This window comes from Schistocerca gregaria, chromosome 4 (genome assembly GCF_023897955.1).
Source record: "Schistocerca gregaria isolate iqSchGreg1 chromosome 4, iqSchGreg1.2, whole genome shotgun sequence".
Taxonomy (NCBI): Eukaryota; Metazoa; Arthropoda; class Insecta; order Orthoptera; family Acrididae; genus Schistocerca; species Schistocerca gregaria.
The window spans coordinates 197326304-197343278 of NC_064923.1; the positions used below are offsets into that span (position 1 = coordinate 197326304).

At 44.1% G+C, this 16975-nt stretch overlaps 1 protein-coding gene across 3 annotated transcripts in view; it reads left to right on the top strand.

Moving 5' to 3' along the window:
* LOC126268064 (hepatic leukemia factor-like) overlaps positions 1–16975 on the top strand; it is a 574619-nt gene that overhangs the window by 369485 nt on the left and 188159 nt on the right. For 2 of the 3 annotated variants that reach the window (XM_049973499.1, XM_049973500.1), the window contains exon 2: positions 1881–1928. The exons of the other annotated variant lie outside the window; for it this stretch is intronic. In XM_049973499.1, the coding sequence (XP_049829456.1) occupies positions 1881–1928 (48 nt within the window). The remainder of the gene's footprint in view (positions 1–1880; positions 1929–16975) is intronic. 3 annotated transcript variants of the gene reach the window in all.

Genomic DNA, 16975 nt, shown 5'->3' on the forward strand with positions numbered 1-16975 from the left:
CCTGGCGGTGCAGTTAGTTTGTCGTTCGGCGTCAGATGTTGCAGAGTTTGCACTTTGTAAGCACACACACGAAGACGCTGGTGAACTACACGATGCAGTGTTGATCGAGGTACATGAAGTTGCCTAGGTGCTTGACGAATTGACATACGTGGGCTTCTGAGAAACGTTTGTCTGATGTCCTCCACTGTCTCCTTTGAAACTCCGTAACGTGCACCGCCAGAATGTTTCAGATCATTTCCTGTAGCCAGAAACTTCCTATACCATTCCTTAATTATTTTCACATCAGGTGGATCACATTCATGCACACGACGATAATTTCTTTGCACAGTAATCGGCGATTTTGTTTCTGCGAACCACTACGTGCGCGCGCTGCTGTAGAATCGCCATTTTCACTTCAACGCCCATCCTGCACTCTGGCGACGGTACTTGGCACTTCTGATCCGGGAATATAAATGCTCTGAGATGCTCTACAATGTGGTACATTTTTCACTGACGTATCTACTGTGGTTTTTCTCTCCTTAGTCCTTGAAATCAGGGAAGTTTGAGTGGGACACCCTGTACTTAGCGGACGGAGTGAATAGGACATGCAGACTAGCACTGGGAAAAAGGGAATTCCTGGCCGAGAGATGTCTACTAGTATCAAACATAGGCCTTCATTTGAGGAAGAAATGTCTGAGAATGTACGTCTGGAGTATGGCGTTGTATGGTAGTGAAACATGGACTGTGAGAAAACCTAAACAGAAGTGAATCGAAGCATTTGAGATGTGGTGCTACGAAGAATGTTGAAATTTTGGTGGATTGTTGAAGTAAGTAACGAGGGTTTACTCGGGAAGGGATCATATGGAAAACACTGTCAAGAAGAAGGGACAGGTTGGTAGGATAGCTTTTAAGACCTCAAGGAATAATTTCCAAGGTATCAGAGGGAGCTGTAGAGGGTGAAAACTGTAAAGATAGGAATACATACAGCAAATAATTGAGGGCAATGGTTGCAAATGATACTCTGAGATGAAGAGGTTGGCAAAGGAGAGGAATTCGGCGCGGGCTGCATCTCACTAGTCAAAAGATCGATGACTCAAAAACAGAAAAAAGTGATCTTGTTGGTGCTTCAAAGGAAGCACGTGAGCTACGAAATCACATCCAGAAATATGTGACCACAGCGTGCCAGTGTTGATTATTTTTTAGAGGTATATATGGGACCAGAAGGTGGCTTAGTGAATTGCCGAAAGTGGTTGTGAAAATAAAATAACATCGCAATTGAACGGCTGTTTGGCGAATTTCGTTGTTAAACAATCAACTTACATCATGTGTACCCGGGGCAGTAGATGTAAGTTGGATTCCCTATTTTAAGGTGCAAGAAATATTTCTCGAGGAATTTATATTTCGATCACCTTATGTTATCTAATGCATAAATCTGGTACTTCCATGCGTTGTATAACTTCGATGCGGTTAATGTAAACGTTCGTCTTGATACAAATGATTATGGTTTGAAGCATCTCCTGTAATTAATATTGTTTTTCTACACCTGATGGTCTTTTGTTTTGTCGATACTGCTATTTTTAATAAAGTGAGATAAATATTTTGTACCAGGCCATGATTTTTTGAAATATTGAAATTATAAAATTTATAACATCTTTGAAAATAATCTAAAAATAGTATTTCTGTTCAAAAACACCGTGACGTTTATGGGAAGCTACTATCTACGAAAGGTTGACCTCGTATATGCAAGGTCAAGGAACAACCAATGATGCAAAAGGCTCAAATAAGAAAAAAGCAAGTGTACCGCGAAACCAGAAATGATCTTAGATAAGATGGGTGCATGTCGATGTACAGTTAGGGACGGAAAGCGGATCACGTATCTTATTAAGTTTTCTCTGTTTCAGGTGAGTCCTGGATAGACGGTGCCTTGCCAAGTCGAAGTCCCATATACGGTGAATATTTCTTTTTTCTTTTCTTTATACACATTTTCTTAGATTAGCGCTCGGCTTTGGCTCTCTTACGAGGCAGTCAGACGATCTATGCTGTAAGGGTGTTCCGCAGTGCATAGCGTGGAGCGGTTTGAGACTGCAGAATATCTATAATAATACAAAGCCTGCAAGGCAGCCAAAACCACGCGTCTATTTTTAAGGCCTTTAATATTAGTCACTTTGTTTTTCTTATACACACTGTCTTTCCTTTACAGAATTTTTTTCGTAGTAATTGGTCTGTATGTTAGCAGTTCTTAAAATTTGGTTTAGTTTGTTTCCTTTGTGTTTCTTTATGGTGTATTCATTCATACTGTTACTGTGTAGTTTTTGGTACTAATCTTGTGTATAATCTTGTGTGTAATCTTTTGTATAATTTTGTTTAAGATTAACAGTTGAGAGATGTATCTTTTTACTAGTGTTCAAGTAAAAAGGAATGTTTTGTTTGCTTCTGACGTCTTTTCCTCTTGCGTGAGATTTCACCAGTAGACTTGATGTAAGAGAGCTGGGTGGAAAAACATAGCTGTTACGGAATCTGAACTGTGTGTTCAGTTCGAATTTCGACTGACGGAGAAATTCTTTAGACCTACACAGGGGCTTTCGTACGAACAGCAATAAACACTGTAGCATGAATCTTTCCTGCAGCGGAGTACGCTCCGTTTTGAAATCAGCCCGGACGTTTCAGCAATAAACAAGGTTTGTTGGCACTGCTGTTTCAATAATAGTGCCCATTGGCGACCACTCTGTTGATACGATCCAGTCAGTACTTCGTATCAAATGTTTAGTACTGTATAGATCTTCCTTGAATACGTCTAATTACACCGTCACACGGATATGTGTTTGAGGAAAACTGCAGCACCACGAAGGAGACAGAAGTGGGGGATGTACGAAATTGGGTCTGTGCACTGAGCTGGTAGCGCAATAAGTCGACGTTACAAATACAGAAACAGTATTTGCTGACTCTTCCGCGCGCTGCTGGGCATCAAATTAATACCTTAGACTGTGTCCCTAAGGTACAGTTTCTATCCTAATCCTGAATTATATTGTACTGAATACCCGAAAAGAATCGCGCGCGAGCTGGTAGCCATCTAAACGTCCAACATGTTGAATGCTTGGAAAACATAGCTGAATAATAGTTAGCGAGTTGGGGAGCTGTCATAAGGGAGAGATCTCTGTATAATATGGCTTGTTTTGGCATGTATTTCATTTAAATATTCACTCTTCGTCAGTCTAATTAGCACGAGATACCGTCATGCTTAATAATCTTCACCTCCATTTGACACTCGCCGTTGAGTAAAGGCGTCCTACAGACTTTTCAGTACATAACGATCTTTAGCGACAAATAGCCAGCCGTGTTTAAATTAAAACCACCCACATTTTATTAAGTAGTGATCTTGGTCTATTGTTGCCTGTGTGAACTGGGAAAGTGCTGTAGTGTCTGTACCATTCATTCGCCTGAAACCATATCCCACTTACCTCCATTTCAGTCAATTTACATCTTAATTTCAAGTCTACCCAATGATCCTTTATTTTCTCTACTGGTAATCCCTAACATCCATTTTTCCACTTCCCTCTGAGCAACCTACAGGTTTTGTGTGGTTTTCGCATTAAATGTCGTCGTCTTACTGTCAGAATTCAAAAGGTAATCTTTCCTTTACATACATTTGTGAAATTTAGTTTTGAAAACAGTACTTCTTTGTAGCTCGGTTATTGTGCATCCAGTTATTTGCCGCCAGCTGGCCTAAATCTAGGTTCTGTAGCTGCTGAGAACAGTTTCGATAGTATGGGAACTCCTTGCGTGCCGCCTCTTTCAATTCTAAATTTTCTTCTGTTCTTATACAATCGAAAGAAAGCTGCCGCATTGGTGAAGCGATATTCGCACACTCGGGTTCCGGAGCGCGACACTTCACATGTCATGACGGACGTATCGCCATCAACAGTGGCACATGCCCTTACTTCGCGAGACTCTGCGGAGAGGTTTGGTACTTAAATCAGACATTGGCGTAAAGACTGGTGAACAGGAAGTTTACGCCACAACCACTCCTGCCCTTGCCGGCCAAATACCGGCAGTGATATTTTTTTTTTTTTTCACCGCTAGGGTTCGAACCGGCTTACCCCCGAGAAGAGCACCACCGCACGGGAGTGCGTTAGCGATCTCCGCTACGGAGGCGGGTGCTACTACACTGTTAAAGACGTGTTTTGCACTTGAACGTTTACCGTATTCTTTTCCACGCACTGCACAGCTTCATGCTTTCCGGTCCCTTTTCCTGTACTGACGCCCTCTTGCTCCAAAGTAAAAAAAAGAAAGAAAGAAAAACAAACTCCACCCTCTGCCTCTTGGTCTATCATGGCACCTTCTATCTTACGTAGCTTACCTAAAACCACGCAAATAACACAGCCACATTGTCTAATGGCGTGCTTACCACTACCACTGGTAATTTATTTTTATTTTTATCATTACTCTTCATAAATACAGACATAAAAAAGTCTCCCATCACCCCGTTTCCCATAACTTCTTATGATAGACGTTGACAGTGGATACTGTATCACAGGCACAGTCCCTTTGAGTGTTCAGAGATGTCGCTAAACCCGCCCAAAGACGTAAACAAACGTGCACGAGCAGCGTCTGTTAGTCGGAGGGTGTCCGACAGCCGATCAGTTCCAGTCATTCCACCAGGAAGGAGGTACACGGCTCGTGTTGTCTGCAGTTTAACCATGCCTAGACGGTCAATACCGCGGTTCGGTCGCGTTCGCATTGTTACTTTGTGCCAGGAAAGACTCACAAGAAGGGAAGTGCCCAGGCGTCTCCGAGTGAACCAAAGCGATGTTGTTCGGACATGGAGGAGATACAGAGCGACAGGAACTGTCGATGACATGCCTCACTCAGGCCGCCCAAGAGCTACTACTGCAGTGGATGACCGCTACCTACGGATTATGATTCGAAGGAACTCTGACAGCAACGCGACCATGTTTAACGTTTTTCGTGCAGCCAGAGACGTCGTGTTACAACTCAAACTATGTGCAACAGGCTGCTTGATGCGCAACTTCATCCCCGACGTCCACTTTTTCCACGTGCCTTGTTTAGATGTCTCCTATTCTTTGCATGGGGACTGACATGTAGTCGTTTCCCTTGTCTCTGTGTTTGCGTTCTATAGTTTTGACTTGGGCGCGTATGACCTCAGTTGTTTTTTGCGCCCTAAAACAAAACAAACGAAACAAACGGAGTCTAAAATTAGATTTGGAATCGAAGTCCTTAACTCCGGCGTCCTAACACAAAAGTCTGCCGACTGCTCTAGTTGGGCAGCACGGTTAAATAGTACCCTTGTCCTACATATGATTACAGTGTTGCCATATTGTGTTTGTTTGACGTCCATTTCTTACTGAAAATGTCGATTCGACGAAATTTTGTTAGAGACATCTTGTACTCTTGATATGCAAGCGATCACACTGCGGCCTTAGGGTGCGCGAAGTTTAGCTCACCCCGTGTAAAGAACACAGTACACTTCCGTAAGCGGCAGCGGCGTAAGGTACACTTCAGGTAATTGCTCCCGCGCGCGCGCTGACTGCGAGCTATATAAACGGTATAGGCGGAGAAATGTGCGCGTTTCCCTGAAAGAGAGCTGAGAAAAATCTCTCAGCTGGGCGCCAGCAGACTACGGGAGGCTTGACCGGGGTCATCGTTCGGGGACTGACCTGCCATTAAGATGAGTGCATTGGGAGATCGCCTGAAAGGCGTTGTCAATGGTCAGGACGGAAATTGCGTCTGGGCTGGCGTGAATGTGGATCCGGGACGTTGCGATAGCCCGCTCCAGGGCGCAGAACGGCCGAGCGGGTCCGGCAGGCGACCCGCGGCACGGCTCTTAGGGCATCATTACTCTGTCAATCGTAACGATTCCCCTCAGTGTCCAGCTTCAATGGAACCTCCTCTGAAAGCCAGAAACTGGAGTTCCTACTTTCACAACGATGTTGATCTCTTTGTAGAACTATACTCACACGTTGCTTTATGCGGTTGTTCCTGTTGTCTGTAAAAACCGTAGCCGTGCGAGAGAAACATAATAAGTAACTAAATTCACTCACTATACGGCATATGACACAATTCAATGAAGCCGCTACTCGCTGTGATACGAACGTCGTGTGGCATCGACTCTCGTGAGCTTCGGTTTTTGCCTGAGAAATAAGCTTTTAGTTAGCTACATGCTAGACGAGTGTCACGAGCACGTCACTGGTCGGCGAGATCCCACACTTTGTGAACACTTCATCGTCAGTAAGCAAAGAAGTTACTTCTCCAACGATACCTGCTAAGCCCAGTTTTACCATACTCTGTAATTTACAAATTGACAATTGTAGAATATTTCCTTTTTTGGGGATATAATATTTTAATTCCTATCAATATTTTTTTCTATTGTGAATGAAGTTGGCTCTATCAACAATGAGGTCACAGAAAATGACCTTTTTTTACTGTTCCGGCCTTAATTGTTAATCTTTTATTTACTCTAGCGCCCTGCGATACGTCAACGCTGCTGCATTCATATGCTTCAAGTGTAGAAATGTACCGGAGTCACTCATAACTTACGTTAATTTTCTCCTACAGTACGTAGAAGAGTATAGTCTTGGGTATCTCCAACGCCTGTATATTTAAATCGTAATATGGAGTTAATAATGGAGGAATGTCCTGTAACAATTCAGTGATAAATTTTGCTGATGACGCAGTAGCGATCGCCGACAGTTTTGCTATAATACAACAACAACTAGGCAGCAGAAAAGAAAAGGAGAATAGCGGAAGAAAGAAATAACAAGCATTCTACAAGTTAAAAAGAATTTTTTTATAAATAACGCCTGCCAATATCCAAAAATGTAAATACTGGGAACAGAACAAGATTCACGAAAGCTATATTTCGGGAACAACTCCACGAATCGTGGACAATGGGGAAGACAGACATGAAACAATTAGAGTAATATTTTAGGAGAAGTGCAACGAGCCAACAAGGAACATTTCTAATGATAACGCAATTAATCGAAGAGACGGAATGTTTCTGCACATGTAAAGACATAAGTCGTTCCGGGAAATTTTGTGACACGGATGGTCGAAAGACGGAATCCAAAGAGAGGGTTGAGCGCTCACTTAACCATCTCTCGACCATCTCATGCTGGTAATGTGGTTATCTAGGTAAGAAGAAATAAAATGTTTGACCTTTACCATCGATATAATTTATTCCTCAATTAAATATTCCGGAATGTATCTTCCCTCTTCAGGTGTATTTGGTTGAAATAATTGGATTATGCCGGTGAACGTATTCGCAAGATATAATTAATTACATATCTCGGCTACGCATTCATGCAACTCCTCTAAATATTTCACCTAAAAACCACCTGAAGATAGAAGATACTTGCCGAAAGATGTAGTGTAAAAATATTTTATTTCACTGACAAAGGTCGAATATCTTACTACCTACTGCTTACGCGCATGGTTCACCATGCAAGATGCAGAACTTGTGCTAAAGTGAAGAGAGTAGCCAACGGGCGGCAGGACTGGAGAACTGCATTAAACCAAACCATAGGTCTGATGATGGACACAAGAAAACTCTCCGAGTACTAGTTCACGGCAAGTGTCTCTTTGTGAGAGAAACTTCTTTGTGACAGAAACTCGTCGTCATGCCCCTGCGTGAACGATAGGGGTAGGTAATAAATTCCCAGGATGCTAGACTGCCATTTTAGAGACGGAAGGTTCATATTCCCAGCCAGTCATCCTGATGCACATGCACTGTGCTTTGCCCAAATCTCTTCAGGCACATGTCGTCGTGATTCCTTAAACAGTTCAACGACCAGTCCCATGTCCACATGAGCTAGCACTTCGTCCCTAACTCGCTTTCCGCCATTTTAATAGTCTTTCCTTCCTCGGTTCATCCTGTGGCAAAAGTAACACCCGACTCGGTTACCGCACGCTGTAAAACAGCTTGGTCTAAAGACAATCTTGGTCAGAGCTGTTCTCTTTCCAATTGCATCACATTCTACAGCTGTTCTCCTGGCCAACCACTGCATTAAACACATGATTGTGCCTGCCAGAGTAGTATTTGATACACAGAGTGAAAGGAAGCGTAGTCGAATAGCTCAATTGCTAGAGCGCCTATTGTGACATTCGTGCACGCCAGCCTAGCGCACGGTTTTAGTTTGCTACGGCGATTCATTCAGGCGGGCGCACTACAGCAGAGTGCGAGATTTCATTTTGGGAACTCTCCGTGTAGCGGTCACGTGGGTATACACGCTGACATGTGAACAGCGGTCCATAGTACCTTCGTTCACCGGCCAGACACACAAGATTACACTGGCCCGTGGGACAGCGGTTCCAGTGTAAACAGGGCGGGCAGCTGTCCGGGGCCATTAGGGAGACGAAGCGATCACAGCGGGCACTTGCTGGCGCGACAGAAGAAAGTCGGTCCGATCGGCGCGCCCTGCGTTTGTCTGCGCCCGCAATTGGCTCTCGTTGACACTTGCTCCGCATTCCTGCTCGGGCCTGCGGCGTGCGCCTTAGCCGACGTGCCACCGTCGCCGCTTCTCGGGCCCAACTTCATTGCGCGCTGCTTCGTCCGCCGTCTTCCTCCACCGCTGCGAAGAGCCCTTGTCACTCCGTCCAATCCTTTAATGGCTTCCGATTGAAGTGTGTTCGACAGTGTCGAGAGAAAGTGTCCGATGTATTACAGCGTGACACGATGGACGTGGGTTTAACACTCCTCGAATCCGGCTCATTGTGGTAACTGCTCGAATTCTTTTGAAGCTTAAACATCAGTTCGCACAACTGCAGTGGAAACTAATTTTTTTTCGCAGATGGTATTTCATTATTCGTGTGTCCACGTGTCTGAGACTCCGAACTGATGTCAGTGGATTTTCAAGATGTCGAGATCAGGGAATTAAACTTAAGAAAATTGAAATCGTCCTTGGTGGCGGAGTATGAAAGGTACACCCTTTCCACGCTGACTTGCTACTTTACTCTCCTATAGGCACAATGTGTTTGTTTATTTTGCAAAAATTTCGGGATTAATTTATTTGTCAAGTAGTTCTCCAATTAACATAACGTTCCTCAGTACCATTTGACAATGGTGTAAGGGCCGACAGAGGATCGTAGTATAAAGGGTGATTCAGCTGGCCCTACCAATGGCATATATGCAACCCATAACGCCTCCAAGTGTCACGCACAAGATTTTCATATTCTCTCACTCATTACTTGCAAACTCTTAGTATTACACAACCGCGCGACCGCTACCGTCGCAGGTTCGAATTCTGCCTTGGGCATGGATGTGTGTGATGTCCTTAGGTTAGTTACGTTTGAATAGTTCTAAGTTCTAAGGGACTGATGACCTGAGAAGTTAAATCCCATAGTGCTCAGAGCCATTTAGTCTTACAGATAAAATGAACATCACATTTGTGCTGGAAATTTAATGTACGTAAATTTTGTAATGCAATAAGTTTTCACTAAAGGCTATAGTTTCCGAATTATTCAAGAAAAACGTGACTTGAGACACGTTTTTCGTTAATAACTCGAAAACTGTGGCCTCCAGCGAAAACATATCCCAGTAAAAAAAATGAACTACTTGAAATTTCCTGAAAAGATGCCCAGATTATTTTTCTGCAGGACTAATAGTTTGCACGTAGCGCGCTAGAGAATATGAAAAATCTCGTGTGTGGTTTTTGAAGATGTTGCAAGTTGCATAAATCCCATAAGACCGGGCAGCTGAATCACCCTGCGTGTTAATAAACGATGATTTTAACCTTCAACAAATTCTTAGCGGCTATAGAACCAAACTTACAGGATACGACGAAGTAGTCCATTGACAGAATCATTTGGCCTTTTGCACGTTGTTTGTGATTGGGCGTAACTGCTGTGCCACCAATACTATCCATCCTGTACTCTGGAAGTGTGCATTTCGTGATTTCGTGGTCACATTTACGGGTGTTTGTTGATGATTCTTTCCCCACACGATCCAACACCACCTCCCCACAATTCTTTACGGAGACGTTGGACAACTGTATGCGGCTCGAATAACTCGATTTGTCGTTAATTTCTGTGTATGTCTACAAGCTCCTTCAACGTAATACTCCGTCTTGGGGAATCTGTAAATAGTACTAAACTCAACTTTTGATACATTGCCAACTATTGTGTATTGTTTTTCAAGAGAATGCAGCCAATGTTGATGCAGCAAGAATTTATTTGTTGTGAAGCAAGTTAAATTTACAGACAAGCGTCTAACTCGTCACTCATTCAAATTCTCTGGCGCAGTGGTCAGTACACTGCACTCGCGTTTGGGAGGACGACGGTTCAAACCCATGTCCGGCTATCCACTTTTAGGTTTTCCGTGATTTCCCTAAATCGCTTCTGGCAAATACCAGGATGGTTCCTTGGAGAGGGCACGGCCGACTTCCTTTCACGATTCCCTAATCCGATAAGACTGGATGACATCGCCGTTTGGTCTCTCGCCCAAATCAACCAATCGACTAATGAAATTCTCTATCGCTTGAGATAATAATTTTCGAGCATTTGTTTCTGCTCTCAATATATTGAGTTTATAATGCTCTACATTAGGCACAATTTTGACCGTGAAGGTTACGGATTGCCTGTAAATGATTTTTGAGACATATACCTTTCGCGAACGACTATCTTTCGCACTAGCAGCGAAAGGCCGAGTATGGTGTTCTGTGAGACTACGTCACTAGAGTAGATAGCATACTTCCCAAGCGCTAATGTTAGGAATATAGTACAGGTGTTTCCATATAAATACGTTGCGTGAACACCACATTTTAGGGAACCCATCTAAAAATTCTCGCGGAAATTTTTTTTACCAGCACAGAAAACGTAACTCGTACTCTAAAGCTGCATGACTGCATAATGTTGGTGTTCCCCCCACTGCGAGAAGCCTCTTGTCAAGCAGATGTAATAGCAGTTGAAATTCCAGAGAACAAACCACTGCCATAGCTTCTAAACGTCGGTTATGAATCTTCGTTTTAAGCTTCAACATCGATTTAAAGCAAAGATACACTTCGAAAAAGCACCTCTAGTCAGTCCATTCACGCTCCTTAATCTTTTCACTAACCTTTTTTTTGCCAGAATGAAAGGCAGTAATATATGAGTTATTTTAATTACTATCGCTGATAGACGAGACAATATGAAAAAAAATCCCGCCATTTCTTTTTCCAGTGCTTGAATTTGTAGGACATACGTGGTTATTCGTAAGTATCTGTGCCGTTTCAGAAGACGCATGCGCAGAAACTGCAAGGCGTACAGGAAACAGATACACGTCAGCGGATACTACACCATCTATTCAGGTTTTTTTACTCATATTCCAGGTACTCAATATAGGGGCCGCTTGTGACGCGGCAACCGCCTGTGCGAGTCTGCAATTCATTGGCACAAGTTGTCCAGTAAGGATGCCTATCTGCAGGCGCGAACGAAATCGATGTAACAACACGGAACAGCTAATTTGTCTACATGTTGTACCAGCAGGTGCAATCTGCCATACTATAAGAATTCCGCAAACCATTAACAGATTTCCCTTTGTCTCTGGGACGTTGTTACAGTAATTTCCCACTGGTTCTCTGGTAACCTACCGCGGGACACATACATCACAGTGTAGTGAAATTTTAAAAATACAAAAGCAGCATGAATACAAATATTTGTTATATTTTTAATTACAAATATAAATACTGGAGCACTTAGTATTACTTAACATTCATAATACCATATGCTTCTAATTCAAGTGCAGCTATCACCGAGCTCCAATGAGGCCTGTAATGATCGTATGGCAGCGAAACTTGGTAGATATGCTAATGCGTTAATACTGAACTGATGAACTGGATAAAAATAGTTTCTGTTCTGGCCACCAGGGGGAAATCTTGTGCTCTGTAGGCAAGAAAGACGTATAGAAATGTTTTCATATGTAGTGGATCAGGAACGGGATGTGGGCAGAAAAGGTCAAACAAATGAGAAACGCGTAATGTTCATTTTATTACTAGCGTCAACTTACACAGTTTGTTCAGTGTGATCACCGGAGACGTCGAGAGATGCTGCATTCGTAAAACAAAGTGAACAACAGTTCCTCGCAGCAGCTCTGGTGGAATCTGAGCAACGTGTTCCTGTATGTTGGCCTTCATATCAGGTAGAGATCGAACCTGTCTGTGGTAAAGCAAGAAGTCATATGCATTCAGGTCAGGTGGTGTTAGAGGCCATGCATCTGGACAACCTCTGGAGGTAACACGTTCGTGGAAGGTTGCATTAAGCAGATCTTTCACTGGGCGACCGACACGAGGTGCTGCCCCATCTTGCATGAAGACAGTGGTTTCCATACAGTTGGGCCCTTCCAAAACAGGAATCACATGCTGTACAAGGAGGTTTCGATAACGTGCAGACGCTACGGTTCACCTGAGAAGCCCTCTGGTTGTATTATCTTCAAACAAGAACGGACTGAAAATAAAGATGCTTGTGGTCCACGCCACACAGTCACACAGCACATTTGGTGAGTGCGGTGGCTCTTCGTGCACAACAAGTGGTTTAACATTACCCCAAATTCGGCAGTTGTATCGATTCACTGCACCCTTGTAGTGTGAACCGCATCTCGTCACTCCATAGAATATTGCCCAATCACATGTCATTTACTTCGGTCCACGTCAGACACAGAAGAGCAAATTCAGAACATTGCTGCGGATCGTGAGGTTACAGTTGCCATACTCTCTGGATCTTGTACGGGTACCAGTGCAAAATAGACCGCAAAACTTTCTGTACAGTTGGCCATGGGATGAATAACTCCCGTGACACTGCATGAGCTTTAGCACGTGCTGCATGGTCAGTTACAGCAAGAGCAACCTTGTCAATAACTTGCGCTGGAATAGAACGCCTTCCTCTTCCAGGTGCCACACCAAGCTCCCTAAACCGTTTTATGACATTGGACCTATCCTCAGATCTTTCAGTCGGCGATACTCTCTCAGTGCAGCACCGTACATGCTCCTGTTCACATAAGACACCTCACTAACAGCGGACAGCCTCTGTTCTCATGGTATGGCTTGTCAAATGCCAGCGTGGATGTCATACAACAGTGTTCAGCGCCATATTTGCTCGTGCTGGTCAGAATTGGAACTAATCTTTCTCCAGCGTAAATCGGTTCCGCATTAACGCATTAACATACTTACCAAGTGTCGTTGCCACACTGGACCTCCATGAATAGCTGCACTGCACAGGTGAAAAAAAGTGAGTGAAACGTGACAGTCAAGGAAGGCAGGATTCGGTTACGACTGTGGATTCAGTTACTATTGGTTCCCATTAGCAATTACACACATTTGTTTCAAAACGATAATTCCAGACTCAGCAATGAATAAAGATACCACCCATTATTAATGAAAGAGTAAACAACTGTAATTAATAGTGCTTTCAGTCCATTACAATTTACCAAATGAGCATAACATACAGACACAGCAAACAATGTTTTAGAAACTAGCCAATGTGATCACAATTTGAATTTAAAGGCAAGTAACCACAGTCACGGCTGAAAGCCTTTAACGCAAAAAAGTGAAATTATAAAAAACAATTTAACAAACTGTATGTAAAACAGCAATGCAATAGCAAAAGTTAATTTAAAAAGATAGGCAACTGATCACTAAACGGATGAGACAAAATGCTGGTAAACTTGATTACACAATCATTTAAACCTGCTGTAACGCCAAGAATGGTAATTACAAAAAATTTAGAAACATACAATAAAACAGCAAATACTATAATAAACCACAATGGCCAGTTACAGGCGGTGCACCAGGAATCGTTATCTGAGTAGGTCTGGCAACACAACACTTTCGCGAGCGATGAGATAGGCAGTCGAGAATTCCAATCACTTCACAGGATGGTAACTCAGACTAGTGGCACTCTAACGAATGACTAATGATAATCTTGCTGCCGCTACCTGACGTCCAATAAGCCAGATGCAAAGATTTAAAAATACGCCAAAGCCGGAACCGGTGGTGTGCACTCCGTCCGCAGAATACTGTGCTTAGAGCGCCTGAAACGAGAGAGGAATCACTACCACCAGAGTAGAAGAATCGCAGAGCAACCTACAGTCAAGAAAGCTGTCAAAACTACACGCCTCGCCGGACAGCAGCGGCAAGGCGAGGAAACGTACACTGCCGTTACATATTCCCAGGGCAGGTAACTGGGGCTTTAGCTGCCACGAGGCAGCTGGTTGAACTTAACAAATAGTAACAAACTGAATGCAATAAATAGTAATTATAAGTCCAGGAAATGTAATCAGATCCGCCTTCTCCCAGCACTCCACTCGCTGCTCTTCGCCTCGGCAACATTACAAGCAGCAACACGAACCCAAGTCACTGGAGAATCGCAAGATCTCACACTGATGGAGGTTTCCCTGCTTGAATCCAATGCACTCAACTTATAGCTTGCAGGATTTGGTTTACAACGAGGTCGTGCACCCTCGTGACCATAGGAGCTTCAGTCCGGCAGTCCATGCGCGCCGCCAGCTGTCCCGGCGTGTTCTCGCACTGCTCGGACCTCGCTCCTCGTTGAGTCCCCAACCGAACTACACACTCACTCGACCCAGAGGAACCATGACGTCGCCGCAAAGATAAGCCCACAGTTACTACATATCGATAGCCGCCGCTGCTGCCACTAGCGGACAAGCAACACTTGCAAAACCAAGTGGCGCCAGTCAACACGGAAAGAAGACAAGCAGTCGCAACCATGTCCACTAAAAGATATGGTCTGGCCTCCAACAGAGGACGGAAACCTGCAAGCAGCACCAACGCGAGCAGCAGCATGGCTCAGTGAGGCACTACAGTTCTACGGAAACTCCTCGACCAAGTCCGAATACAAAGCAGCAACTGACTTTATCATATTACAGTGTTAATTTTCATTGTTTAAAAGCAACTTTTTTGTTGCGGAGGCTGCCTCATCATTTCCGTGACTAGTCTTCATTCGCATCAGTTTATGAGGTACTCGGACCATCCCGGTATGTAAGGCTGGATGACAGCTCAATGTTCTTTGCCAACCAGTAACATGAAACACACGGATTTATAAATGGAATTTCCCCACAGGTTCCCTGTTTTCTACTAGTCAGCAGCGGGTCCTTCTTTCGTTTTAAATTAATATTTTAGCGCGAAGGAAAGAAGCAGATAAAAATTGATTATTAACGCCCAGTTTTAAGCTCTCATGACTGTTCAAGACGAAAGTTAAGTAGCACATGAGCAGGCAAGCTTATATCACTTCTGTTGACCACGTAGTAAGAGAGGGAATAACAGACCAAATCTCTAGAACAAAGTGAGCAGCCGTTGAAGCAAGTAGGGGGTAAATGCCGGTGGGAGTAGTAACTCGTGCAGCACGTAGCAGCGGGGCAGCCGACTGGGATGCAGGCTTTGTTTTGGACGCGGTAACTGCGCTTTCACGGAAGAACGTGTTTGTCCGCGCCCGGTGAAAGGTATTTGGTCAAGCTGTTCGCTGCGGCGCCGGCACCGGGACGGCTTTTATTTCGAGCGCAGCCCCAGATTGGTATCTTTTTAACGGTTCCGCGGCGTGCAGCCCGCTGGCTGTTATTGTATTCCTCTCTGCCTCCACAGCGGTGGAGATAGCAGGAGGCGGCGTACACGTCAGGTGCAGCCGTTCCTTGAGATCAGAGATGCTCTGTCAAGCCTTTGTTCCCGCCCACGAGCGTACGTCAACTTCGTAAGCGCCAGGGGGGCCCTTCTCTTACGATTTCTCTGTCGCCCAATTGCTTTTCCTAGGAGTTTTATGTAACGTTCGTAAATGCACAACGTTTCGGATGGCCTTCTGTGTTATAGGATGTCTCTGAGCACTATGGGACTTAACTTCTGAGGTCATCAGTCCCCTAGAACTTAGAACTACTTAAACCTAACTAACAGAAGGACATCACACACATGCATGGCCGAGGAAGGATTCGAAACTGCGACCGTAGCGGTCGCGTGGCTCCAGACTGAAGCGCCTAGAACCTTCGGCTCTGTTAATGGATAAATACTTATGCATACGTCGTCGAAAAAAAAAAAGAAAAAAAAGCTTGCGCCTTATCAGTGGTTTATTTTACGTGATGGGCATTTCTGAAACATCTTTGATTTAATTTTCAATGACAAACACACACAGCACAAAAACCTCATGAGAAATAAGACCTGTAGTAGAATGAAATGCATAAATAATACGTTTCCATCTAACAACTGTGCCAGCCTCTTCATCTCACAATAAGACATAAACGAACCTTTAACTACCACAGATATTCCAATGTCCTTTATCCTCCACATTTTACCCTCCACCGTTTCCTCTAGAATCATGCGTTTCCTAAAGTTGTAAGGCATATTTCTAATTTTTATCCTTTTTGTAAATGGTTTCCACATATTCCGTTGGTGTGCGGAGAACATCCTCATTTCCAGAATGAGATATTTTCACTCTGCAGCGGAGTGTGCGCCGATATGAAACTTCCTGGCAGATTAAAACTGTGTGCCGGACCGAGACTCGAACACGGTCCCGAGTTCGAGTCTCGGTCCGGCACACAGTTTTAATCTGCCAGGAAGTTTCATATCGGCGCACACTCCGCTGCAGAGTGAAAATATCTCATTCTGGAAATATCACCCAGGCTGTTGCTTAGCCATGTCTCCGCATGATCCTTTCTTCCAGGAGTGCTGGTTCTGCAAGGTTCGCAGGAGAGCTTCTGTGAAGTTTTGAAGGTAGGAGACGAGGTACTGTCAGAAGTAAAGCTGTGGGGACGGGGCATGGTGCTTGGATAGCTCAGACGGTAGAGCACTTTCCCGCGAAAGGCAAAGGTCCGGAGTTCGAGTCTCGGCCAGCACACAGTTTTAATCTGCCAGGAAGCTTCAACAATCTCATTTATTAGTCTGTCATAAAAATATCCTAAAGAGTAATGCCTTCGCGATGTATCCACTCTTCTTTCACTGGATGTTCGTTTCAGTTGAGTGTAATTGTGAAGTCTTGTCCTCTAATCGACGCCATCCGAATGCTTCATCTT